The sequence below is a fragment of the Mesitornis unicolor genome, unplaced genomic scaffold (genome assembly GCF_000695765.1).
Source record: "Mesitornis unicolor isolate BGI_N332 unplaced genomic scaffold, ASM69576v1 scaffold39943, whole genome shotgun sequence".
NCBI classification, from domain to species: domain Eukaryota; kingdom Metazoa; phylum Chordata; class Aves; order Mesitornithiformes; family Mesitornithidae; genus Mesitornis; species Mesitornis unicolor.
This window is the reverse complement of record NW_010173567.1, coordinates 5,754-33,576: the sequence shown is the minus strand read 5'-3', so window position 1 is coordinate 33,576 and position 27,823 is coordinate 5,754. Positions and strand designations below refer to the sequence as shown.

The 27,823-nt window shown below is 39.2% G+C and overlaps 1 protein-coding gene across 1 annotated transcript; it reads left to right on the top strand.

The window, feature by feature from the left end:
• Positions 1-26,297, top strand: TRPM5 (transient receptor potential cation channel, subfamily M, member 5; the record flags this gene model as incomplete). Its single annotated transcript, XM_010180763.1, has 16 exons — positions 1-351; positions 2,739-2,870; positions 4,021-4,144; positions 6,199-6,344; positions 7,110-7,222; positions 8,713-8,808; positions 11,641-11,899; positions 13,230-13,348; positions 13,878-14,010; positions 16,432-16,606; positions 19,097-19,265; positions 20,187-20,365; positions 21,663-21,795; positions 23,928-24,000; positions 25,025-25,115; positions 26,197-26,297. Coding segments are annotated over 16 exons (2,394 nt in total), but the record flags the coding sequence as incomplete, so codon positions are not given.
• Positions 26,298-27,823: the final 1,526 nt, after the last annotated feature.

Sequence of the window (27,823 nt, the reverse complement as noted above, 5' to 3'; positions counted from 1 at the left end):
TCCTGTGATCTGGAAGAAGTGATGATGGATGCTCTGGTCAATGACAAACCAGAATTTGTGAAATTATTTATCGACAATGGGGCTAACATATCCGAATTCCTGACATACAGTCGTCTGCAGAGACTCTACTGTTCCATTTCTCAGAAGTCTCTCCTCTATGAACTTCTGCTGAAGAAACATGAAGAAAGCAAGCTGACCTTGGCAGGGCTCACTGGTCAACAGCAGAGGGAGCAGAAGGAGATCTCCCCACTCTTCACTCTCAGTGAGGTCTCCAGGGTTCTCAAGGATTTTCTCCATGATGCATGCAAAGGTTTCTATCAAGACCTGAGACATGGAGGCATCAAGAAATCTGTGAGTTATATTTTTCCGTCACAGTCCTGCTCCTCTCCAATTTAGAATTTGAAAAAATTTAATTAGTTCTAGCCTTTGAGAGTGGGGCAGGGAAGGAAAGAGATGTGAGACAGTCACTTCAGTTTCTCATTCCTTTTTTCAGCTCATTATTATCACTGCTGAAATGGCTTGATCTTTTTCATTTTAAAAAGGAAAACAAAGGAATTTCTAAGATAGACAGGTTGTGATTTCTCTCTCCTCCTCTGCACATTGGGTTTTACTGTACCTTTAACTAGAGCTAAGATATGGCCTCTGCTTCAGGATCTGCAGAGGCCCCGGTATCTCGAACTCCTCTAGCGCAACTTCCAGAAACCACTCCTCATTCCAGCACCTTGCACCTGGAGAACAGTTTACTGATCTTATTAGCCTCACATGCATAAGAACAGATTCCCTGTGCATCTTTCATTGAATATGAAGAGACAGAATTACATTTACTCAGGAGTAATTAGACATAAAAATAGCAGCCTGCATTTCTCACACAGAACTTCAAGCAGAAGTACTTGAAAGACAGCATTTTCTAGGAGAAGGACAAGCAGGTGACGACCATTTTCAATCCCAGGTCTGAAAATGGTAATATTTGTACATAAAACTATTCCCAGATTGATACTGTGTAGGAGTAGATTGGATATTCGATAAAAAGCAGTACATATTTGCCCTTAGATCATTATAGTCCTGTTATTGAGTGACATACCACACAGCAAGAAATAAAAATGACTGCATGAAGTGGCCCTGGCCAGCGGATGAAAAGGATAACGTGATAGGTAGCACTGTGAAATGTCTACAGAGCACTTGTCTACAATTTTGCAATATGCACCATCAGTTTTGCATTTTGACAGTGCACTGAAACTCATGAGTATCACAGTTCTTGCAAGAGCATTGGGAATAAGTTTGGACTCATGATTTCAAAACAGGGGTATAGAGAAAATTCATTAAGATCAGAGTTTTACACAAACTAAACAATTAAACCTTTTAATATTTGCCAAGTTCTAGTTTCTTAAAACTGTTTAAACTAAATAAATTTAAAAAAAAATTGTCACTCAAGAGCTTCAATCACTTTTGCTTTGATAAAGCCAAGCTAAATCGATTAGTAATGTGACTTTGTTCACAAGAGCAGACAATCTGGGGCAATACCTTTGAAGTCATTAAGCATAAGCAAATTCCAGTCTTTACAGAAGATTTTACAGAAAGAAAAGTTTGCCTCCCAAACAAAATTTTACAGAAAGAAAAGTTTTCCCCCCAAAATCTCACTTGCCTTTGTGGGATTTGGCAGTAAGTGAGCTAAAGCCAAGTGCTGTAAATAAAGCCCAATTCAGACACCAGATCTCACTCCCTACTAGTTTTTTTCCTTTAAAAGCTTCTTCCCATGACTGCTACCAGTGGCACAATCATAAGCAACAGAAAGAGCATCACTGTACTGGGACACCAACACCACTGCTGCTAAACTGTGTGTCTTATTTCAATGTAGGATCTAGTGGTTACAAAGGTTGATGATACTTCTGGGACATCTCTGTCTCCTGTAAGGTTTTCAGTGCCATTCAGTTGATTAAGTAGCTCACTACAATCTGAAAAAAACCAAAGACCAACAACCCCCCAGAATGCTGCTAAAATACAATTGAACAGAATCCCATAGTTTAGGTGATTAAAAAAATAACCTCACAAAAACTTGTTTTATTAAAAAAAGAAAATCCACTCTGGCTGCTTCTAATTAATACAGGAAAAGCATTTAAAAATATACTTAAAAATCAGAACTTGCCCTAAGTTGCCAACCTTCCCCTGGAGAGTTTTTTTATCAAATACTAAGGAATAAGCAGTGCTCTACTTAAAATACTCCCTGCATGAGGAAGAGGTTTCTCAAAGGGAAGACTAAAAAGAGGGCATTGACATACTCTGTTATTGTCCTGTACAGGGCCTTGGCGAGATTTCTTTCTGTTAAAATAAAATGCCTTTTTGTTCCTTTTCCTCTGAAGTCACGTCCTCTGTGACAGTTGAGCAGAATCCAATATAACTGAAGGCAAGCTCAGATGAGTTAATAACAGGTTTGTCTTGTGTGATATTACACACCAGTGGTAAAACCATGGCCTTTAAAAGCCAATGAAAGCTTTGCCATCAATCTCAATGGAGTCACGGTTTCATCCAGAACATTCTCACACATATTAAGTTATATCAGGAACACAAGGGTTCTTTGATTCAGAACAGAATGCACTAATTACCTCCCAGTCTTACAGAACAGAAAAAGAAAAATCAGAAGAATACGAAGTGTCTGGCAAGGCCAAGAGCAGCTTAGATCATGTCATTTGCATGGAATGAGACTGCAAAGCAGGTTTTAATTTCTACAAACCATATTTCAGGATAAAACGAACACGAAGCAGTTACCTGGACCCTTAGATATGAACCAGAAAAGCGAAAATCCTTGGAGGGATTTGTTTGTATGGGCAGTACTTCAAAACCGGCACAAGATGGCAAACTATTTCTGGGCTATGGTAAGCTTTCAGCTGTAGCTGCTTCAGGTGAAATATGGCATATTTCAAGTACATGAGACAGTTTTTGCTCAGCCTTGCAGCTCTGATCACAGATAAGTTTGTTTCTAAAATAGACGCAGCATTTATAGGGCCTTTTATCTCCATGTGGCTCATGCCAGCAGGGGCCAGGGGCCCTCTAACAGAGGGAGAACAGAGCAGCAGCAGGTGTAGATCAGCACAGCCTTCAACTCTGCTGCTGGTTAACTTCAGCTGGAGAGGTGCCCCCCGCTCCCTTGCTGCTGCTGACTCACCGCCCTTAGCCTCACATTTTGTTCCTCTTACAATTGCTCAATTGTTTGGTTCGAGCGTGATGGAGAGAGAAGTGCAATGGAGCATCTTTAGTTTACGTGCTGTATGAGTAGGGAATAACAGCATCACAGCCTCAGTGGCTGAGCTTCAAGCTGGCATAATTAGCTCCTGTTTTACCATCCTCCACAACTGAGGCCCTGTCTCATGCATCTGGCACCGTCCCTGAGCTTCCAGGCACCCACATCTGGCATGGGGGGGGGTCACGGGCAGGGACAAACTGCAACACAGCTCTTCAGCCAGCAAGTGTGTGTGTGTGTGCATGCAGACACATCTGCACCTTGCAGGGCCTTGTGTTTGTGAAGCCCCATTACCAGAAAGCACGTTTCTCTGCTGTGTGCCACTTATGTGCCCCTGACAGCTGTGCTCCCTCCTTTCCCATAGGTCCTTATACAGGATCTCAGCACAGCTGTGTTTAAGGTATCTTGGCAATACGGGACTGTTTGGCTCTATTTCCATAATGTATTCTTCTCTTTTCAGTTTTTGACTGCCACCCTAAATCTAGCCCCTCTAAGGTCAATCAAACCCAGAAGCCTTCAGCCTTATAAGGCACAAGAACAATCAATATGTGGTTTTCAATTCCCAGATATCACCAGAACTGTCATTTTGATTGACATTTTGGACTTTCAAGTCTGTATTTGAGGGAAGATTCTTCAAAGGGGAGACTTGCATAGGTTTTTTGGGTTTTTGTTTGTTTGTTTGTTTTTGTTGTTTTTTTTGTAGATGAGTTCCTTAGTGACGTCTCCCCAGTTCAGAAATGCCCTCCAGTGTATGGTAACAGCAGCACCTCTTTCAATTCTTCCAGGGCCAGGAGGGTGTAGCTTCAGCTCTGGCAGCCTGCAAGATCCTGAAAGAGATGTCCCGCCTGGAGACAGAGACGGAAGTAGCACGCAGAATGAAAGAGGCCAAATATGAGCAACTGGCTATTGGTAAGTAATGGCACCTTTTTAACAGTATCAAAAATTTAAGGAGTAACTGCCACTGGAAGTCAAACAAGTAAAAAAGATACTGTTTCAGTTGTAAAAGGTCAACTGTCATGAATAATTTAGCAGCCTTGCAGCACAGGCAGTCCCAAACACTCAAATACCACAGTAGAAGGACTTAAACCTCAATTATTTTGGAAAAAAATCAGTGTTCCAAGGCTGGCCCCTGGGATGCATAGAAGAAATTACTCTCCTGCTGCATGTTGGTATTTTAAACGTCTGATCATAATATGAGGTGTGTTACAGCAATGGGCAAGACAAAATAACCAGACCACTTCCAGGCTCACACTGGCCTGGTTTTCCTGCAATAACAAGCTTGATCTGTAAGGGCCACTAGAGCAACAAGTTTTAAGGTTTGTCTTCACTGCTAAAAATAATTTGAGATTACCTCACCCAGAAGAGGGCTAACTGCACTGCAAAGCTGCAGGGATGCTCAGGCTGGTCTCGCAGCAGAGAAGCCACCTCTCCCTGCAGCAGTCGGCATTCAGGCATCCGCAATGCTGGAATGCCAAGCCCTCTCCACTTTGCCTGGTTTGAAAACAGGGGTGTGCACACAAGCTTCTCTGCCCATCTGACTTGAATTTAACCCGTACCTGAAGGTAGCACTGCTGTGAACGGAGGGCTTTAAAAGTATGCTGCATGTGGAAATGCAGAGGCTCTTTCTCTCTCTCCCTAGAGCATCAAGCAACTGAAGGCTCAGGCAGACATTGCAATTATTTATACACGGATCACATTATCCACTCTTCTCACAGGGCCATTATGATTTACAAAAACCAAAAGGTTCTCATGTAATCACAAGGCTCCAGTAATTTAGAAATGGAATCACAGGGCCTATTCCAATGCACAGAAGTTTGCTCCTTGGCTTTGGTAAGTATTAGGTCAGATCCTCAATTTTAATTTCTGGCCTGGATAATGCTGCCAATATTAAGTAGAGCGAACATTCTTTAAGAATGATAAATACCACATCAGCTGCAAAAGAAGCCTGTATATCAGCTTATTTTAAGCAAACTTGATCCTTTCCCCAGCCCTCATAGTGTAACAACAAGGTGTAGGAAAGATACTGAGACAATCAAGTGAATCAGCAGAACGAAACAGACACAAGAAGTCAGATCTTGTCTCATGAGAAAACCTTGACTTTTGGTTTGTTCTAGTTTCTGAGCTTCAAGACCAGATTCTCTAGAAATAGAACTATGCCACAACACTCTATCAAGTTCAGTATGATTTTATGTCAAATAACTATGTCTTTAAACCAAGGATTTGTTGGCTACAAGCCACAGCTGAGCTCCTCCTTTTGTTTAGTCTGTTCAGGAGTGAGGGCAGCTTGATAACTCATCCTTCCAAGTGCAAGATGATCACCCAAGAGAGACAGTTTTGCTTGATGTTGCCTAAAGCGCCACATGAGGCAGATATAGATGAATGACTATGAAAAAAATACTGTCGTGTTTCCCAGAAGTTTCTTATGCTGTCTGTAGAAGAACCGAGAAAGAAACGTTTCTCCTCAGACCAAATAGGAAAAAAAAACAACAAACCACCACCCAAAAAACCAACAGAAAACCCCTGAACACCAAACCTGTTAGAGGCCCCAGGCTGAAAAGGGAGCATGCAGATAGAAAGAGGTGAGAGGGAGGTAAGGACAGATTTACTCCATACCTCTCTGCAAATAGTAGGAATTTAAAAATTACAGTGATCCTTTTTCCACCAAGGCAAATCTGTTTTATCTGCCCTCTGCCCCAACACATATACACACGTACATGAAGCCACCATGAGTTATTATTGTGTCCAACACCATTCCTCTCTCCCTCCTACCTTCTCTTAGTGCTCTCAGGCTCTTTTCAACTACTTCAGCCTTGCAGAAGTCTCTGGTGCAGCAAGGAGCATCTGGCAGTGCTCCGGCTTTGCTCTCGCTGTGCTGCACCCTACACACGCTCTTGCCTCATGTTCAATTTTTTTTTTCTTTTAAGTAAAAAGATCTGTTTGTCTGTGTTTCCTTCATTTGGCAGAACTGTTTAGTGAATGCTACCACAACAGCGAGGAGAGAGCGTTTGCTCTGCTGGTGAGGAAAACTCAGTACTGGAGCAAAACCACTTGCCTTCAGCTGGCTACAGAAGCAGATGCAAAGTCTTTCTTTGCACATGACGGTGTCCAGGTAAGTTTTACAGACCCTTCCCTCACCACCTCGGGCTTTAAGCAGGATGTTGGACACAGAAGAGGATAGCACAGCAACTGAACCCCATGAAATGTATTCCTCTAAGAGGTATTCTACTGAGAGGGGACTCTTCCCTCTTCCTAGCACCATGCGAAGATGGTGTATTACTGCATCCTTGACAAAGGAACACAGTTCCCTCTTTCCCCTCCCTTTCATCCAGTTGGCCTGCAGACCAGTGCACTGAGGGGAAGGTTTAACACTTATTCCATCCTGTGCTTTTTTTTCCTTCCTTGCTCACAGAGAAGCATCAGGAAAGCACTCTAAATCTGCCTGAGGCATAATGGAACTGCTCCAAGATGTGAGGTAACTCCTTGTTCAGATTCAAGGAAAAGCTCACTGAAAAATTTAAATCAAATTGCTTTTCAGCTTTGCCCTCACAACCTGAGTTGTCTCCGTGTACACAGAACTAAATTAAGAGTGATGGTGCTTTTAGCTCCCAGAGCCTGATTTGCACTTTCTTGGTACTATAGATGTTGCTTAATTCCACTTGACTTGCTGTTCTTTCCACTTGCATTTCCATTTCCATTTGCATACTCAACAGCATCTGCAGAAGGAAGTGGAGACTGCTTGTTTGCTCTGAAGGTGTACCTGCTCTTTAGGTTCCCAGAGCATTCACTGTCTTAGGAGCCACAGAGCGTAGGTCCACTTCATCTGTATGTATGTTTTCGTGATGTGAAAGCCATCTCTTGTTTTCTTGACTTTCAGGCCTTCCTGACAAAAATATGGTGGGGAGACATGTCTACAAGCACACAGATCCTGAAATTAATCTGTGGATTCTGGTGTCCATTCCTGATCTACACAAATTTAATAGCATTCAGGTACAAACGTAACTATTTGGGTGTAACAGATAAGTAAGAGATGAAAAATAAACCATAAAAATATCCAGACTCAATTTTTTTCCCCTAAGTGTTAATAAAACCAATAATATTGCCTCAGAACATCATCAGAATGACTGTACCACTATCAACCAAATTAGTTTTCTATGAGACTGAATGATCTGTGCGTCCTGTGCTACTGCATATTCTAATACATAAAAGATCAGTGCCACAGTTTCACATAGATCACTTCTATTTTGCACAGTCCACAGAAAAGCCTGCTGGAATCCTGTCAGCTCCAGATTCTACATAGTAATGTGTAGAATATCTCCAGGTATGGCACCATCTGTTTCTAGATTTGGAGATGCCTGGTTCAAACTTCAGTATCTTATCTAGAAAAACAGCCATCATAATGCAGTATTATCAGGCACAAGCCTTGTGTCTTATCAAGGAAAACAGCCATTGCAAAGCAGTACTATCAGTCATAAGCCTTCATAGCCGTAAGTCAAGCCTAAAAACACAGGACTGACAAGAAATTAATTATGATTTTCAAATTCAATGTCTTATGAGATCTCTTTATTAGTCTTTTGCAAGCATAGCTTTGGAGTTTTCAGGTTTTTGTCAAAGTGAAGATAGCTGGAATCTTAAGCTTTCTTAAAAAAAACTAAAATAAGAAAAAAAACAAAACCCAAAGCAATTTAAAAAAAAAAAACAATAAAAGAAGAAAAAATAGCAGTCAAGATACTCAGGCAGTCATAAGGACTGAAACTTTAAGAAAACCTCCTAATATTGTGAGAGTCATACAAATCATCAGAATTGGCATTATGGAATGACATGCAAGTATAAAAATACATGTTTCTTAACTGTTAAACTACTTAAAAAGCAAGAGAAATACTTGTTTGGCACTGCTGACTGCAGACTTTCCTTCTGCCAGTATCACTAAAGATTACTTTCCTGTCATAGTGGCTGCCAGATTCACAAATTCAAGTAATTTAACGTGAAATTTTGGCAAAGTTTTCACTGAAAGGTTTCAATTATGATTCATAATCAAAGCAAGCCTTTCTAAATGTGTTCTGTTGAGGACATTTTTGCCTCCTCTCCCTAAAAATGCAAGAGTTGACACCATTTTTCCTACTGCTTCTCTCTTTATTGCTGCTGAGAGTTACCAGGCACGGAGCATTGGGTTATTTTCTTCTAGGACTGACTGAGGGGGTTGTTTCTGCTCAAATATCAAGTAACATGAGGCAACTGAGCATCCTGCTCCATTTTTGTGAAGCGTGCCAATTATAATTTCTCTTAATCTTGTGGGTGACTTCAGCCTTCTCCTTACAAATAAACAGAATTTGCAGAGGTAAGGATTATGTATCAGTTGATAACTTCTCAGTGGTACAAGTCCAAGATAAGCACATGCTAACAGTTCTGTACGAATGTCAATTTAGTAGTGAAAAACTGCTAACCAGCATCTTTTGATTAATGAGTGTATTTCCTTACAGTGAGGAAAAACAATCAAAGAATGAGCCAGAGCCATTTAGAGAGCTGGACAGTTTAGACACAGAAAGGACTCTGTTTTTGTCCAAGGAAGAAGATAGGTAAGTCTAAACCCATTAGCTAATGTAACTTTTGCGACAACAATCAAAGCACAGGACACTTTTTGTGGATTAGTGACCAGCTAATGATCTAAGGAGCAGCTGAAGGACCAAGAAAGTAATTACTCCTCAGAAAGTGCTGCACCCTCTGATTACTGCTGTCATTGATCTCTAAAAGGAATATACTGGGTTGACCAAAAAGTAACTGCAGCTGGGTTTTTTTTTAGCAGATGGACACACGTCTTGAAATGTAACTAACTTCATTTTGAACCACAAGTTCACTATGTTCACTGAGAGTTCAAGCTTGTTTTAGAAAAAAAAAGTGCATGATTTCATTTACAACGATTTCTTTGCCATCGATTTCAAAATGGAAAATCAAAAGGAACATTTCTGTCATATTTTGTTGTATTACTACTGAAAAGGGAAAAACGCTGTGCAAGCTCATAAAAAGTTGTGTGATGTGTATGGTGGAGATGCCTTAAACCTACAGCGGTTTCAGAACTGGCTTGCTAAATTTCAGTCTGGAGATTTTGATGTTAAAGATGCACCACGCTCAGGAAGGCAAGTCAAAGTTGATAATGACAAAATTGCAAAGGTGCTGTGTTTCTCCATGATAACAGCAGACCACAGACAAGTTTGGTCACTCATCAAAACTTGTCGCAGCTTGGACGAGATGCGTTACCACATCCACCACATTCACCAGAGCTGGCACCATCAGACTGCCATTGTTTTGTTCTTTACAAAACACCTTGAATGGTAAAACCTTCACTGCTGCTGAGGATGTCAAATTGTTCTTGGAACGGGTTTTTCCCAAAAAAGAGAACTTTTTTGAGCACGGAATCATGAAGATGGCAAAAGGTAATTGAACAAAACGGACTATATATTGTTTAATACCATTTTTGTTTCCCATGAAAAAATTGCCTTTCATTTACCCAGAAAAAAAAAGCAATTACTTCTTGAGCAACCCAACAGAAAATAAACAGGGATATAGCACTGTTTTAAGGACAAACAACTTTACTTGTTCTGAGCAGGTAACTTCCAGAGAACAAGGAATCTGCTTAATACCTGGGGAATCAAAAAGCATTTCCCAAGATTTCCTTCAGCTCACGATGACTGATATACATTGGATTTAGGGACTAAGCCCCTATTGGGTTACAGAGCTGAGCAGAAAGAAGGTTCTCAGCAAAACCTTGTATTATTTGAGTGCATCACGATAGTCTTTCCTACAAAGGCAGCAACATGTAAACATCACTACCTGGGAATTTTACATTAAGTCAGCTTCCCACTGTACCAGTGCTTTTCATTTACATTTTAGAAGATGGGCCCTGAGAAACCTGAAGTACAACAACAAATTTAACTTCGGAGTTAGAGGGAGCATTACACAAATGTGTAACTGAGCACAAACAGCCTGTCAGTTGCTCACAGTCATTCATAGATCTGTGATTCAGAACTTCTGAATCCCAACTTATACCTCTGCCACACACTCACCACCAAAACCTGGGAGGCCACAAGGACTTAAGACAGGATAGGAAGACTTTTGATTACCACACAGTCCTCTTAATGACAAAATAGTGCTAAATAGCCACTTGAATTAAGCATATGCTTTAAAATTATTTCAAGAGAACTTCAGAAAGTTGTGAACAACAGCAGCAAGGAAACATCATCCGCAGTGTGAAGTGCTGGACCAAGTCAGTGTTTTAGGTTCTATTTTTACCTCTGGCATTTAACTGCCAGTATATTGGAGAAAATCATTAGTTCTTCTACCTCCCTCCCTCCCCTATAAAATAAGTGTAAGAGCATCTGCCTCCTGAGAGCTATTGGTAAGCACTGTCATAAAGCACTTCCATATCCTGAGTGAAGCTTGGTTTGGTCATTACATTGTGCGTTTCAGTTGCTATTATCTTAGCAATTTGTTTTAACAAAGAGGCTCTCCTCCTCCCAGATCTATTTCAGCATCTTACAGAAAGCTGCAATTATCTGTTTATGACATTAGCCTGTTACCATAGGAATGTATCTTATGATGTCATAAATTCAGAGGTAGCACAGAATCGGGCACACAGAAAAGACTGGCTGTGAGGAGATTTTCCTTGTAACAAATGTATTTAATAATTAGCAAGAATTATTTCTTGCGTCAGGGGAAATTAAAAGCCAGTGAACAGTCACTTGTTTCTTTTTCGTGAGGTGAAATTGAAAACACACCCTAGTGTGCACATTCTTCATTAAAGATCACACCTCTCAGAGTCAGAATCACGAAACTAAAGATCCAATAACACAGGAGAGCAATTTACGTGGAAACAAAACCTCACACTAGGATCAGATTGCTATCAAATACACGGAACTTGCGTTTTCTGCACAGGATCTTTTCCATTGCCAATGGACAGCACTTTGTGTTCCAAAACACAGCAAAAAAACAACTGCAGGTGTACAGGTTAAATTTCCCATCAGTTACCAAAACACTTGCAAAACTACACAACAGTCAAAGACTACCTTAATGATTTGTGAGGGCAACTATTTTTCATAAAAGGCTTCTATATTCAATTTCTGAAATCTGAACACAATAAAGTTACAAATCAAATTAACAAAACCGAAATAACAAGAATATGCATTTAAGTCTGAAGTGACTTTGTTTTTCAAAAACTTCTTTTTGACTTGAGATATTTCTGCTATGGTAATGTGACTGCTCTGACTTCTGCAGAAGTCCTCCTTGCCGTCCCCAGCATCTGTCTGTTACTATCTTACAAGAAGCTTCATAGCTTTAAAGAATAATACCAAGCCTTTTCCCATGAACTAATTTTAGGAGTTTGTCACCAAGACTATGTTCTTTTTGTTTTACAGAGGAAACAGTAAACTGGAAAAGCAGAACCTTTCTGAAAACACAGCATGGGCAACATTCATGTTTACTCGGTGGAGAAAATTCTGGAGTGCCCCTGTAACCGTATTTATGGGGAATGTTATAATGTACTTTGCTTTTCTGTTTCTATTCACTTATGTCCTCTTACTGGACTTTAAGCCACCTCCACCTGAGGGTCCGTCTGCTAAAGAAATTATACTTTACTTCTGGGTTTTTACACTGGTCTTGGAAGAAATCCGACAGGTCAGTAGCCTACAACATTTCAGTGAGAATAAAGTAAAATTTAAGACAGTATTTTTAATATATTTACAATGTACAACTGTACAAGCTTAAAGATTTCAAGTGTCAGGTGCAGTATTGCACAGAAGAGCAATACAGAGCTTACTTTACCCAAAATACTCCACCTCTCTCTCCCAGAGCCAGCTCTTCCTCCACCGTGTAAATTTTAGCTCCACCTCTGTTTTTCCATCCTGCTCCAGCTGCAGCCAAGTCGGGTGAGCTGCTAAGATTCAGCTGTCCTTCACTTTCCAAAGTATCTCTCTGATTTCAGTCCCCAGAACTAGATCCGCCCACCACAAATAATGTAATTTGGAAATTATTTTCTACACCTGGAAACCCAGTGGAGAACTCTACATCCTTTTAGGAGATTCTTCCTTGCTGAGGACAGTTTTAAAAAAACCAAACAACAACAAACAAAAAAACCCACAAACCCCAAATGTAAAACACACAACAAAAAAACCCCAAACAAGTAAATGAATTCAGATTATTTGCATTTTTCCTAAAATACTTGTCAACTCAAAACATTAGCAGATCTCTTTCTGGTTTGCTTTTCTTAATAGCAAAACAAAAGCAAACCTCACCATTACTCTCCCAGTTACTGGTTTTGGAATGTCCTCAACAACCTAAATAATGTAAACAATGGTCTAGTGTGTTGCCAACTGTGGGTGCATAAAGCTCTCCTCTTTAGACACAAAAAAGCAGTTATAAACATTTACTCTGGAAGAACAAAGAGGTGTTCATTATTCAAGCAATAGGGTCAGTAAAGGGGATCCTAGATTGTTACAATTTATTTGAAATTATACAGCAAGACCATAACCAGAGGAAGACATGGAAAATATTTGGATCAAAGAACATTTCGTTATAAACCTGTAAAATATGATGAGTGCCAGGCTAAATCCCAATTAAGAAACCCAACTCTTTGCCTAGATAATCAAATGTGCACTCACTGACAATTCCAGTATACAAACGTCAAATCTGTTTAGCTAGCAGTGTCTCAAAACTGAACTTTGCCTGGAAGTTGTATTGTTTAACAGCCTGAGTGTTCACAAAATCTTAAATCAGGCCTCAAAAATTAATCAGGCTAATACCACAAGAATAAAAAGGGATTTGTTCTTTTGTGTGTGTGTTTAAAGACAGTAAACCATGCTTATGTTTTAAAGCTTTCTTTCCTGTTACACTAGGAATTTGGTTTTGCTCTTTGCAATGAATAAGAAAATGGGTATTATATTAAAACTCACAATGAAATAGGGAAACTGGAAATAGATCAATACCAATGTTTATTTCTCTTTTTCAGAGTTTCTATACAGACGAAGACACAAATTTAAAGAAAAAATTTAAATTGTATGTGGAGGATAACTGGAATAAATGTGATATGGTGACCATCTTCCTTTTCATAATTGGGGTAACCTGCAGGTATATGTCTGTTCCACGTGATGTGGTCAGCATCAGTAGCAAGGGCTGTGTACATCAACTGACAGGGGAGTCTCATGTGCACGTGAGGACATGAGGCTGTGACATTTACTTTTACAAGCTCTGAGACTTGTTTCTGCAATAAAGGCCTCTAAAATTCTGCAGAACCATAGAAGTTGCTACGGAGACCACAAAAAGACAAACTGACATGTTCAAACACACGTACAGAAAAGCTCTGCTCTTTTTTTGGTTGGTTTCGGCAATCACTTTTTCTCAATGTAAAAGATATTTCTTTTCTTTTACATTAACCTCATTGAATTCTAGACAGAGAATACGATGTCCCTCATCTGTTTCTCATCAATGCACAAGCATTATGCTACATTCCTGTCACAGTAGGCTTCTGCAGCCACAACCCTGCAGCACCTCCTTCTTCCTAACTAGGATATGCCTGGAAACTGGAGTGTAAGATTTAAGAAATGACTTCTCAGTAGTACTTGCTGACATCTGATATTTCATTTCATGTATTCTGCAGGATGCTGAACTCGACTTTTCAAGCTGGTCGAACAATACTTGCTATTGATTTTATGGTGTTTACACTTAGACTTATACACATTTTTGCAATTCACAAACAGCTTGGACCAAAGATCATAATTGTGGAAAGGATGGTAAGTGTGCGGTCCCTCTCAGATAAATATTTGTGCTTTCTAAAAAGTGGGGAGAAGGAAATCTTCTCTTTACAAAGGAAATCAGTTCAGAATCTATCTTTATTTTTACATTTTTAAGGCTTGTCAGTTTGCATTTAGTCCCTTATTTATCATGAGTATTAGATGCAGTAAGTTTGAAACAGATCTTTCCAACGAACTCTGTAGTGTAATAAGTTGGTCCAATTCAGTAGTCTCTGTATCTTACCTAATCATCTATCCTCAGATCTGGCAAATGATGAGCATCTTTGACTTACTGCTATTCCTCCTGCTTCATAGGATGAATACGTTCAGAGCAAAGGCCTCAAACGACGGGCCATTTACAGAAGGGCAGGGCATTTACTGAATGACTCTGCTCCGCTGGGAAAACAGATTATATTATTTGCAAGAAGTGTGAAAAAAATCTGTGAAAAAGGATAGTTGCAAGTTTCCCACAGGAGTTATTCTTACTTGTATTTTGTAGCTCCAAGTTACAACGAAAACATATCAGTACATTGGGAGCATATGTTGGAAGATTTTGATAAAAGATTTTTATTTATTACCACTCTCCTGCAGAAAATGAGACATTAGCACTACAGTGACCATGCTTGGGTATGCATCGGTACGCTGAAGTAGCTTTTTGTTTAGGCATGTTAATCCTCTAGGCCAGTTAGCTCATGGTAACTGATTAATAGTAGTTCATCTAATTGTAAATGGTATTACAGAATCTACAAATATTTGATTTGTGACTCACAGCAGAGCTCAGTAAAAGCCCTACAGTCTAAACAAACCTATATATTGAATAAATATAACTACCAAGCTATTTGGATTTGTCTACAAATGCAATAACTGGAACCCTAATGTGACATTTGCTTGGAGTAGCAAAAGGGCAAAAGGCAAATAAATATTTGTTCTTGAACATTATCAAGCTTACAGCATTAGCAGACTTTTATTGTAAGAGAATAAGTCAGAACTACAGCTTCTAACCCTTCCTTGTTGCATACCAAGTTAAACCAGGGCCCTGAATCAATATGGTGATGTGTCTACTATGTCTACTATCTGAAGTCAGATGAGATAATACACAGATTAAGAAGATGCAAATAAGAACATAAACAACAGCCCAGACAAAAACCATAAAATGGGACCTTTCATCGTCCCCACATCCAAGCCAACACAATGCTTTAGCTTTAGTAGTTCAATGTTCAACCTTACATCAAATGAAAGAAGAGTGAAAGTTACTTCAGTAAATGATACCTTCTTGAAACGTTTCATCAAGTGGGTTCAAGCACAATAACTTCCCTTACTTAAACAGAGGAGCAATCCAAGATTGTCTCTTATTGTCTTTCTCCTTTTAAACCTTGCTACAAAATTGCTGAATCGAGTCTGGTAGCTACTAAAATGGCAGTTCAATGCCAGAGCAATGCCCATTCACAGACTCAGACTGGAAAAAAAACATTACCAGACTTGCCACTGCTCCCTCTTAACTATGACATCAAACAGTCCTGCAGCATTGCTAAATTTTAAATCATCCAGAAAACAAAATAGATTGGTGAAAGTCAGAGAGACATCCACTGTGTCTTGCCTGGCTTAGATACTGTGTTAAGAGAACTCCAAGCAACCTCCTGGATGTCTGAAATGCCTATGCTGCTGGGTAACTGCACAATCCAATAATCTAATTGAAATGAATCTACAGTCCCTAATGAACTCTGTGAGATTAGATGGGAAGAGGATGAAGTGTTCCTCTTCCACCAGGGAAAAATTATTGCACTTGAAATACATATTGGATTTTTTTAAGTAAGTGTTTTAGGATTCAATTACTTCTGCTTCTGTAGAGAAACACAATGTTTAAAAGAAAGAAGTCCTGAAAGTAATCCCTCAGATGCATTACTTAGCTTGAAAACCCAAGACAGAAGCTACCTGATCCTTGCAGCCTTCAATGTCTGCTGTATCTGTGGTTCAGTATGCACTAGACAGCATCGACTGCTACCAGGATTCACTGCTGCAGCAGAACTCCTGTAATTCACAGTAAAGCAGTCCATACCAGTGTGAGATCTCACAGAAAATCTGCATATAAAAGGTACAAGGAGATTTACTTAAAAGATAAAACGTGTTTCATTTTTAAATGTTAGATGATTGAAAATCAAGTTTTGAATTTTAAACATGTCTTTATTGAAATGAGCTATCAAAGAAAAATGCTGCTTACAGGCCAGGAACAATATAATAACCGCAAGGTCAAGAGAGGAATTCTGTGCATGAAACTGCATCCTATTCCACCTCCTTTAGCCTAAACAAGCTTGGAAAGAAACAGAATTATTTGAGCCATTTTCATATAGAAAGACTACCATTATTTGACTATGCTATTACAGTCACCTCTCCTTTTCTCCCCCCTCCCTCTCTCTTTTTTAGATGAAGGATGTTTTCTTCTTTCTGTTTTTCTTGAGTGTGTGGCTCTTTGCCTATGGTGTGACAACTCAAGCTCTACTTCATCCCGATGACAGCCGAGTGGAATGGATATTCAGAAGGGTGCTTTATCGTCCCTACCTTCAGATATTTGGCCAGATTCCACTGGATGAAATAGACAGTGAGGACCTTTCTTTCTCTCCCCGTCCCCTCCCCAGCTTGGCCTTTTTTGAACGCACACTTCTGATTGGAGCACGGAATTCCTTCCCAGTATTGTCTCTTGGTTGTTATTTTTTTAAATCTCTGTCCTGCAGGCCAAAGCTTTCACATTACTATGATATCAATAGTGTATTTGCTAAGAGATAACGTGCAGTGTGGAATTACATTAGAGCATAAGGGTCAGCCCTATTTAGACAAACTGTCTGAAACACACACGGACTTGCAGTTTTAAAGGCTGGCATATCTTCTTTCACTTCAGTCCATTTCCATTCAGTTTAACCTAGATCCAGATAACACCATATAAACTGAAAAAATAGCACCTTCATGCATTTTGGCAGGAGTTCAATGTGACAGTGTTAAATTAGTGCAGCTCTGTCCGTAAGCAAACACTTATGTTTTAGAATAAATATTCCTCTAGAGCATTTATTTACTCTGGGAGGTAAAGCTGCCCAAATCAAATAAAACTTGTAATTGCATATGTGCAGCATTTCAAACAAAGCAACATAAAAGTAATCATAAGACATGGAAATACTTGAACATAAAGTATTCTTCTCTCCCAAAGAAGTCTGAAGTAACACCCTAGCATTTAGCCAGAATAACAGTGCTAAATGTCAGTGGCAATATTGAAGTAGGATTTAAACTTGAGGTAATCTAGATGGAACCAAAGAAATCCCATAGACAGAAGCAAACCAACAAGCATTCTCTCATTTTCACTCTGCTTAATAAGAAAAAGCATATGAAGTCTGAATGAGACAAAAGAACACTCACTTAACTTTAAATGCTTATGGTCTAAGCATGCATGGCACAACCAGTGACTCTTATTTCCAGTAAAGTAATAGGAGAGAAACTAACATGCCTGGAATGGGATTAATCTCATTTGGAAATAGGTCAGAGGTAGCATTCCCTAGAAATGTGTATTTCTCTCCATTGAGGGTCCAAAGGGTCTCTCCACCTGGGTAAATAACTGGTTAAAAGACAGACAAAAGAAAAAGGAATTAATTACATGGGCAGCTTCCAGAAGGGCATAATTTGTCCTGGGGCCCTCTGGGGCTTATTTGGTTTAACAACTTTATGAAACATATGGAAAAGGAGACGGGTGATAAAGGGAACAAAAGTTGCTGACAAAACTACATTACTGGGTAGTAAAGACTAAAGCTGACACCAAAAAGTTGCAGAGGACTCTCATGAGTGCTAACTCATCAAATTAAATTCAGTGTAGAAAAATATAAGGTAAATGCACTTGGCTGAAAGCAGTCCCAGCTGTGGGGAGCTTTGATTAAACTGCGAGCCCTAAGGAATATGATTGCCAGGTTATCCGTGGCAGTGGGGAAAAGAATTATTACTGAAAAAAATGGAGAACAAAAAAGTAAATATCATTAGGCTACTCTAAAGTTGTGGATTTAATTCATAGCTGGAGACAGGATACCAGACCAGGCCTCCAGTCTGATGACTAGAACCATTCTGACTAAGCTCAACTGCAAGCTCAAATGCACAAAGGAGTTTAAACTCAGAATGAGGAACCCCATTCCCAGTTTTACTGAGTTTTCTCCTCTAACACTCATAGCAGCATTGCGGACTATGTAGGCACAAGTATGTGGGGGAAGGCAATTGCTCAGTACTCAAAGGTAGTTTGACTTTAAGAACTCAGACTAAAAAGGACATAGACTTTTCAATGTAATCCCCCTTTTCTGAATATTACTGAAAAGCCACTTAGAGCCTTATCAGTACAACCCCCTCTTTGCTGAACGTTACTAAAAAGGCAGTTGTGACAGTCCTCTTGTCACTGAATGAGCAGCCACGTTCTGGAGGTCTGCATTGTCCTAGGGTTGCAAACTTCTTGCACATTAAAGCAATGTTTCTTCATGTACTTGATATGATTACATTTTCACAAAATTAAAGACATTGGATATCAGTTCACATAAATGATCTTTGAACTGCAAGAATTATCTTAGTAACTCAAGCAGTCAAAGAACTGTCCTGTTAGGGTGAAGAGAGACTCGTATTTACAGTCCTGCTAGTAGTTAACAAGGGCAGTGCAAAAATACTGCCACAAAATTGTGTTTAAGCTTTTAATGACTGTAAAATGTTCAGAAAAACGTGATGCTGCTGTTTATATGCAGCCAAGATTAAATCTCATTTTAGTAACCACTATAGTCATTGTCCTTGAGTTGTATCTTAATAGTAAAGGTAGTAAGTATACACATCCATCCATGTCACTAGTTCTTAAAAAAAGACACGTATAGAGATATTAATTCAGTTTTTATTTGCATCGAAGCAGCTATGAAATGCAGCACTTCAAACCTCATGAGCAATTTGTAATTCTTGCCATTCTTTGTTGAAAGTCAGAGATTTTGCTCAACAAAATGCAAAGCCTTTGTCTCCACTCTAAGAAAGGCATGTGGCAGCAGGATTTGCCAAAACTATTCTTTTACTTCTCTACCTTCCTTTGTAGCATCACGTATGCATCCCAGGAACTGTACATTTAATCCACTGCAGATTCTGCAGGAAAACTCACCATCATGTCCTAACAGCTATGCCAACTGGCTTGTCATACTTCTGCTGGTCATCTTCCTACTGGTCACAAACGTTCTCCTAATGAATCTTCTGATTGCTATGTTCAGGTAAGAGCGAGTTCAGTAAGTACGAAGACAGAGGTTGCAAAGTTTTAACTGAATGCCTGTATTTACTACATTGCCGTTGGCTATTCATTTTGGGATACACTTGTAATTTTATCATAGAATCATAGAATACCAGGTTGGAAGGGATCACAGGGATCATCCAGTCCAACCTCTCGAGGTAAAAGTACAGTTTAAATGAGTTGAGTCAGCACCCTGTCAAGCTGACTCTTAAAACTGACCAGTGTAGGGGAATTCACCACTTCCCTTGGGAGATTGTTCCATGTCTGATTGATCTCATGGTAAAACAATTTCTTCTGGAGTTCAGTTGGAATCTCTCCAGAAGCAACTTGTGTCCATTGCCCCTCGTCTATTTTCCTAATGAATATTATTTGTGATTGATAAGCTTCTGTGATCATACAGTTCTTAAGTTCTCATCATCCTAGCCACATTAAAGACATGAAGAAAAGAAACCTCTTTTACTGTTAAAAAATCAATTAGACAGGCATAGGAGGGTCTGGATCCCTGGTTGTGCTGCAGCACAAGCCTGCAAGTGCAAAGCAGCTGTAAACTTGGCAGTCTTAACAGTGGATAATCCGCACATAGGGGAAATGCTTGATGTCCAGACAGCCAATAATGATTCATGTGGTTGAAGAAATGTGGCACGCTTGCTGATCTTGTCTCAGTGAAGAAGAATTACCTTTCTTTAAAAAAAAACAAACAGAACAACTCTAATGTACTTTTTTAACATATGAAGAATGCAACTGCAGTTATTTAAATATCTAAGAATATGCACAAACTTTAGACTAAATTACCACCACTTGCTGCTCCTTTTTCAAAGTAAATGTGGGACTAAATTTTGTATTAATAAGCTGTAGTTTGTTGAAGTGAAAGTTCATTCACTTTTTTGTCCCCCCTCAATTACAGTTACACGTTTCAAGTTGTTCAGGGCAACGCAGACATTTTCTGGAAAATCCAGCGCTACAACCTGATTGTTGAGTATCACGGCCGGCCGGCCTTAGCACCACCATTTATCATCATTAACCACGTAACTCTGGTTCTCAGAAGAATCTTCAACAAAATGGAACATAAAAAAGAACATCTGGGTGAGTTGTTAATAAACATCGAGCACGTGCAGACCCTGACATGTTGCTTAGGCAAAACAGAAGGGCAGTTCAGATTTCTTTAAGCCAAGAGTCACAAATTATTTTTAACAAACAGTGCCAGGGGACTACGAATGAAAAATTAAGGCTTGTAATGTAACTTGTACTAGAAACAGTTTCCCACAATGCATTTCTTTATGCACCATAGTTATTACGTCAAAGTCGACAAAATTAAACTGGTTAAAGGGATTTGATTTCTGAAGAGATAACCACTGATAGGTTTAATGAATAATGAATAGCTATTTCATTTACTCCTGAATTTTAGTTATTATTAAGTATAGAAAACCCTCAAAACATATACCAAGTCTAAAAATCTACTAGGATCAGTGGAATTACCCAATACATGTAGAGAGAGCAAGCACGCTTACAGAAATGGTTGTCCCTTAAAAGTTATAACTTAAAAGGGAGATGAAGTTCAGCTAATTACAGAAGGCATTGGAGGGTTTTCTATAGTGATGGCAAGCTCAGTCCATCTCGTTTAATAGCGGCTGATAGATAATAAGTGCAGGCTGGAGCAGAACCATTGTCAGACTGGACCAGTTGAGGGCCCTTTGACTAAGCTCCCTTTCAGGCACACTCCTTCTGGCTATCAAAGCATACTGCTCAAGATTCTTCTTCTTCTTCAAAAAAAAGAGATCCTTTTTCCCTTAATAAAGCACTTGACGGCTCAGGTTACAGATTCAGTAGTGTTTGGAGCACACAGCAAGTGTGCTTCAGCACACAATCTTTAGCAAGGTACAAAACTGGTATGTTACGTTCAAAATGTCTGTGCAATTGAGGTCTGTGAATGGGCATTTGACAACAACAGGCTTTATTCTTCAAGGTGGAGGGATTTATTCACAGTTTTTCCTTTCTATTTATAATTGTGCTAATAAAGAATCTTAGATGATAAAGTGCATTGGAAAATAAAGTTCTGCTCATTAAATACTTAGGGGCTAAAATATGTCTGAAGTCTGGTAAGGTTGTAAATGAGTTTAAGTGGAACCACAGAAATTGGTCCATGCTGTTCTTTAGAAAACTCAGGAGCCACATCCAACTGCAAGAAGGGATGTTGCCTTCCATTACAAAAAAAAACAAAAGTAGAAAATACTTCTTTTACACTGCTTTTTCATAACACGACACTCCTGCAATGGCAAAGTGCCTCCAATAGCAAGACTTGATTTTTCTTTAGCATAGCAGCTTCCATTACTAGTATAAAAGGGAGTGAAATTTAATTCTTAATTTCTTTTTTGTCCTACAGAAAGAGATCTTCCAGTTGGTCTAGATCAAAAAATCGTAACATGGGAGCTGGTGCAAAAAGAAAACTATCTTGTAAACCTTGAACAAGAAAGGAAAGAAAGCAATGAAGAAAGGCTGAAGGCCACATCTAATAAGTATGTTACTCTAGCCCACAATAAGTGTACCTTACAAGTCTTCAGGTTTGAATGACATAAACATTCAGGTGCTTGCAAAGCTTGTATGAAGAGTCCAACTAGAATGCAGTTAGGAAATAAGCAGTCCATGAAAAATGTGAGAAGCCAGCATCACTACAATATTAGAAGAGCTTTTGACACTCTTGAAGTAAGTACAATTGCAGGCCTGTGAGCTTCAGCCAAATCTGCAGTCAAGCTCAATGAAAATCTTATTCATGAAGAACTGGTGGAAGAACAGTTTCTCTGCTATACTGCAGTGCCTGCACCTCCATCCCCTGCAGGAATACAACACGGACTTTTGAATCACTTAGACTTCTAGATGGAAGATTAAGATATCTTGAGTTATCCCCAGCCCACAGGTGCAGGACAACAACTATTTATGGCTTTATGGCAGAAGACCACAGTTTTCTACAAGAAATTAATGATATTTGCTCTAAGATTGTATTTAATTGAATCTCCATGTAAATACTTTTCTAAAATATGTCACCACTAGGAACACCACCTAAGTTAGTTTTGTACTCTAAAGAAAGGAGGTGCTAAATTATTATTCAGAGGTTTACTCTGAATTAGTAAATGTTTACTTTGTGTCTTCAAGTGAGACATAAAGTAGCTACATGCAGGGAAAACAGAAACATTTAAGACGTTACTGAATGCCAGACAGCAAAGACTTCTTTAAAGAAGCTTTTAATACCCATTTCTGCTGTGGCCTCTCATGATAAAACTGACTTCAAATAGAGGCCCAATGGGTGTGAAAGTTATCAGAATAAGAAAGCACCACAGAAATGTTCTTGTGCTCTCTGTTTTCTTTCTCTGCTGCCTTTCAAAACAAACCTCCACCCGTCTAACTCACAGAATAGCTGGAGCCCAGAACAGAATACTTGAGTATGTTCTTGGAAATGACTCTTCTTCCATTAATCTACATAGACTCTTAATTCCTAATAACTTAAAATAGTTATGTTGGTTTAAACTTTATTCTCATAAGAAGGTTACTGACAAAGCCTAGGAATGAGACTCAATTGCCGAGATCAAGTAACAATGATGTGTTTAGTTGCTTTTCAAACAAAGGATACAATTACATTCTTTTGAGCTTTAGAGCTAGAAAGCTTTCGAGATGGTACTTTGTAGATGAAATTACTGCTTGGAGGAGAAAAGTCAGAATCAGTTTGGCTTCATAGGATTTCAGGTATAGAGAAGCCAGAAAGAGACTGGAAAAGGTTCAGATGAACACCACTAAACCACAGCTTTTTATCTTTGCTCACAGGTGGTAGCAGGGTGTATTTGAAATCTTATGAAGCTCTCAGAAAGTGATTCTTTGAACTTTGCATTGAACCAATCCCAAAATGCACTAGACCTACCCAGCATCAGCTTTTTGAAATAGACCTGAGTGGAACGTAACCTGTAAGAGGGAAGCTTTGAAAACAGTAGTTAGGACAAAGCAGAGAGGGACCTGAGGAACCTATGGGGAAATCAGATATGTAACAGAATAAGGAAGTGATGTGAAAAGAAGTGAAGGATAAAGCATGTGGACAGTTCAACGATTTGGAGGCACTAAACAGAATTCCTCTACACAATTCCTTTTCACTGCATGGGAAAAGGGGTTTGACTGTCAAACCAGTTTCCAAAAATGAAGCCTTGTATAAATATTAAGTGGCTCGTCTCCCTCGTGCTGATGGAACAAATACTACGGTTTCAGTTCTCACAGCAGGATCAGCTTACATTTGGTACAGGTAGGACATCAGTGCCTTGAGAGACAGAGCTGGATCTAAGGCTACTTTCTGCTGTCCTTGTTTTCCACAGCAGCTGGAGCCAAGTGGTTCTCACCAGGAGCTGAACAGCTCCTGTAATCTATGAGAGTTTATAACAAGTACCTGGTCAACAAGTGCATGAGATTATCTCAGAAATGCTGCTCTGTTCAATAAATACTCGCAGGAACACCTCAAAAGGACAAAACTTTTAGGGGGCTCTGGGGTGTCTCAGCAGTCCAGAACTGCCAGCGAGGGGTCACGGCTCTAGTGAGTTATATGGGTTTTGTGTTATAGGATTTCTTCTGAGGCCTTTCCCTTTTGCCCAGTGTGTCTGCTTTGTTTCCACAGGGTGGATAACTTGTCTAAATATTTTAGTGGACTGAAAGAGCAAGAAAAGCGGTTTAAAGTTATGGAAACCCAGGTAAGTAATATTCTTACAGGCATTTATATCAGCTTTAGGATTTCACCTTGTTTCTCCCATTTAATGGTGGTTTGGCAGATCCCGTTTAGGGACAAAGGGAAGGAGAAATGGATCTGTATTATGATTTCACCTTCCTTATTGTTTTCTCTCTGGTGGTGTACATATATGTAAAGAAACATTTCTGACCTCTGGTAGAAAGGAGAAAGGGGAATACAGCATTTCTTGGTCACTTTGCTAGTCTACTTGAGAAGTGTTTATTTCTTTCATCAAGAATGCTTCTGGAAGGAAACGCTTCATCTTTCCCCCTTCATTCTTTTTCTTCGCCCAACCTTTTCCTTCTTTAAAACTGGCAACTTTGAAAATACCAACATTCTGTCTGATCTGACCTACACTAATCTTCTTGGACATCAGTTTTTCTAATTTTCTTAGATACCAGATACCAGTGCCTCAAAGGGAAGTGTCTAACAGACAAACGTGAAACACAAATAATAGAAGGAAACCCTATCTTGAGCTTTTGATGGCAAACCCTTGAAATATAAACAAACAAACATTTTTGAAACAGCCTGAAAATGCTTAGCATTACCATGTGCAACATAGCACAACTGTTACTATTTTCTTTGTCCCTAGAACTCGCCAGTGTAATTTTTGCCTCGCTGAAGGCTCCTTATCTTAATACTCCCATTGCAGTTTCCCTTCCTTATCCATTTTATGGCTTCCTGAAAAACATCATGTTACTCAATGAACAATGTTGACATCAAATACAGGTCCAACAGGAACACACAAGAAATGCTTTAATAAGTTTGTGTCAGCTTGAGATAACACAACATACTCACAAAAAAGGTAAGGTATTTAATAAAAAACTTCCTTCAAGACAGTTCAACTATTTCTTAAAAATAAAAATAAAGAAATGTGGTATCTCCGATGCTGCTTCAGTCTGCTGCCTAGATTATCTTTCCTGCAAATTGAAGAATGGATGAAGTACTACAAAAATTAGCTGATGTAGAAATCACTACCTATTTTGTAGATTTGCTACTGTACAGCCGCTATCTCCTCCATGGCAGAGGTTTTAACCAAAACCAATCTCTTGTGCAACCAGCCAGCTCCAAACTACACATGTAAGTATTGAAAACAATAACAGAAAAGCTAATTAATACAACTGAACAATTTAGTTAAAAAATGCAAGAAAAAAAATTGGAGAAGAACCACATAAAGAGGTGTGAACGAGTATACATAGAGGTAAGGGGAACATAAGCAAGGAACAAAATATTCATACTTCAGAACAAAAAAAACCAACTTTGCAAAGTATATTTAAAAGGTTTGTGGAAAGGACTATCACTTGGTGTGAGTTAGAATAATCTCACCAAACTTTAAGCATGTAAATAAGTATCTATTTGCCTCAGGGTTTCTTGAGAGGATTGTGCCTTGGAGGTTTCTTGAGTCAATGAGTCAGTACTGCCAACGTACTACCAAAACATTTCATATGGATAACAATAGTAATTTTAAATCTTTTTTTAAAAACTAAAAAATAAGCACCTCCTACTTTGTTTTAATCCATGCAGCTCATCTGCCTTCAGGTGCCTTGCTATTTCTGTCAGTTAAGAATCTCGTCCTGTGTCCCAGGGCACCACTGTTTGGAATGTAAAACTTTGGAGTCAAAACCAGACTACTTCTAAGCCACCACAGGATATCCAAAACGATAAAGATTCTGGATCTTCTTAATGCTCTATTTCCGTATCTACCTATTACACAAAAAGCTCTCCAAAATCCAGAAACTGAACACATATATACTACATGGGAAAAAGAAAGTAGCTGGAAATTCAGCAAAGGTGTGATACGACAAGACCTTTGATCACTCAGACTCAAATGAACCTCAAACTTGACTTAATTCTGTTAGAAGCTTATAAAACACACACACATTGATTCATTATCAACATTCCAGTAAGAAAAACCATCCTATAGCATGTTCCCTGAACATTTTAATTCTGTGATTGTGAAAATAATCAAAACTTAAATAGCTAAATAATAAAGAAGAGACCTGTTTTCATCATTTACTGAGCCAATGCAAAGTAGTTAAATTTACAGTACTTTTTTACTGTGGATTATTTTCAACATTTCAAAGTTTGTTAAGTAATTACTGTGATGTGCCCCTTGTCCTAAGGCTTTTAAACAAGCACATGGCTTTTACAATCCTATTAGGTGTGATGAATGCCAACACAGAAGTGCCTTTGCCAGAAAGAAGTGAGAGAGAAGAGCGTGCAGATCAGTCCGGGACTGACATCACATATATTGATAATTAAATTTTGTTCTCATTTCTTCTGTCCTACTGAACTGCTGTAGAAATAACCTAATCTCATGAAGGCCTAAGGCCCAGCTCACAGAGCTTTTATGCCAAGCACTGTCAATGTTTGACACTCCTGAGGATTCTTGGTCTTCTTCCTTCAATCTGTTGGGCTTTCTTCCCTCCTGCTCCTGTATTGCTTGGTCCTTTCTCCAAAGCTCCATTCCACAAATCACACTAAAAACTTTCTCCTCCAGGATGACTGTACCACGTTAATTTCTAAATACGACCTGCCTTCTGTGCTCCAAACACCATACCCTCAACCTAACATCATCATGGCTGATTTCCACATTTCTCTGTTTGAGGAAGTCTCCCTTTTGAAGGGTGATCATTTACACACTAAAACCCAAGCCATTTCCTTGGCCAAGAAAGCAAGCTTATATTTCTGAGTTGCTTAGCAAGGAAATCAAGAAATAGTTTCCACAGGAAAGGGCCTGGGATACTGAACTATTACAATCCATAGAGGTCCCGGAGTTCTTCCAACCCTCAAATGATTGCACTCACCATCGTCTCTTCCCACGCTGGCTTCTGTGTGGTATTCCTCTGCTGGTACTCCTTATGGAGGGCTCCTCCCTCACCCCTAGAAACTGGAACCTCATCGAGCAGTCCTCAAGTGTGCAGTGCCTTGCAGCCACTTTCCAAACACAAAAGAGGTGACCTCCCTTCAGTCAGACCCCCAGGCTCTGCTGCTTGCTTTTGGATTTTAATGCCAGATCACAGCTGCTGGCAGCTTGCTGCTGTTCAAGGAGACTGCCATTACGTGGAACACCACATCTACACCTAAGTGCTTTTCTGGTTTCATTTTACTTTTCCCTCAAAGGTCAAGAAACAAAAAAGTCACTCAGAGATTTTAAAGCAAGAATGTATTGCAAGAATTTTCCTACAAACTAGGAATTTGGACAGTTAGTCATTTTTTCTCATTACTTAAACTGCCATGTATGCTTTTAGCATACAAAAGTTAGCTGGCTTTATTAGAATTTTGCATGAAATGATACATACAGCAATAAAATGAGTATTACTACCAGCCTTTAAAGGGAAATTTCTTTGGAATAACACAAACAGCATCAGAAGGGGGAAGTACTGGGTTGTGGTTTTTTTTTTTCGATTATAAGCTTCAACTGAACTTGATTTCCCCATGCACATAACACTGCTTCTATGCAACATAAATATAGGTAGTGCAAAACCTTTCTCTATTACCAGAGGTGGAAAAAAAATCATTCTTACATCCAGTAAAAGTACCTGACATGAGTCTTTTATTAACATATATTAATCTTCTTGGCTTCATAAAATGTCCAGTTTATTCAGCTGTGCCCCAGACCTCAGCAACTCCACTAACAGTGATGGAATTTTGGTACTGTCCTACCTGTTCTTCATCCGAGGGAAGCAGAAGTTATAAAACCAGAAAGTTTGTACTGAGCTGCATTTTTTTGTTAGGAAGTAATGCACATCATACACTCAGCATGCCCTGCTCTTGGCAGCAGCTTC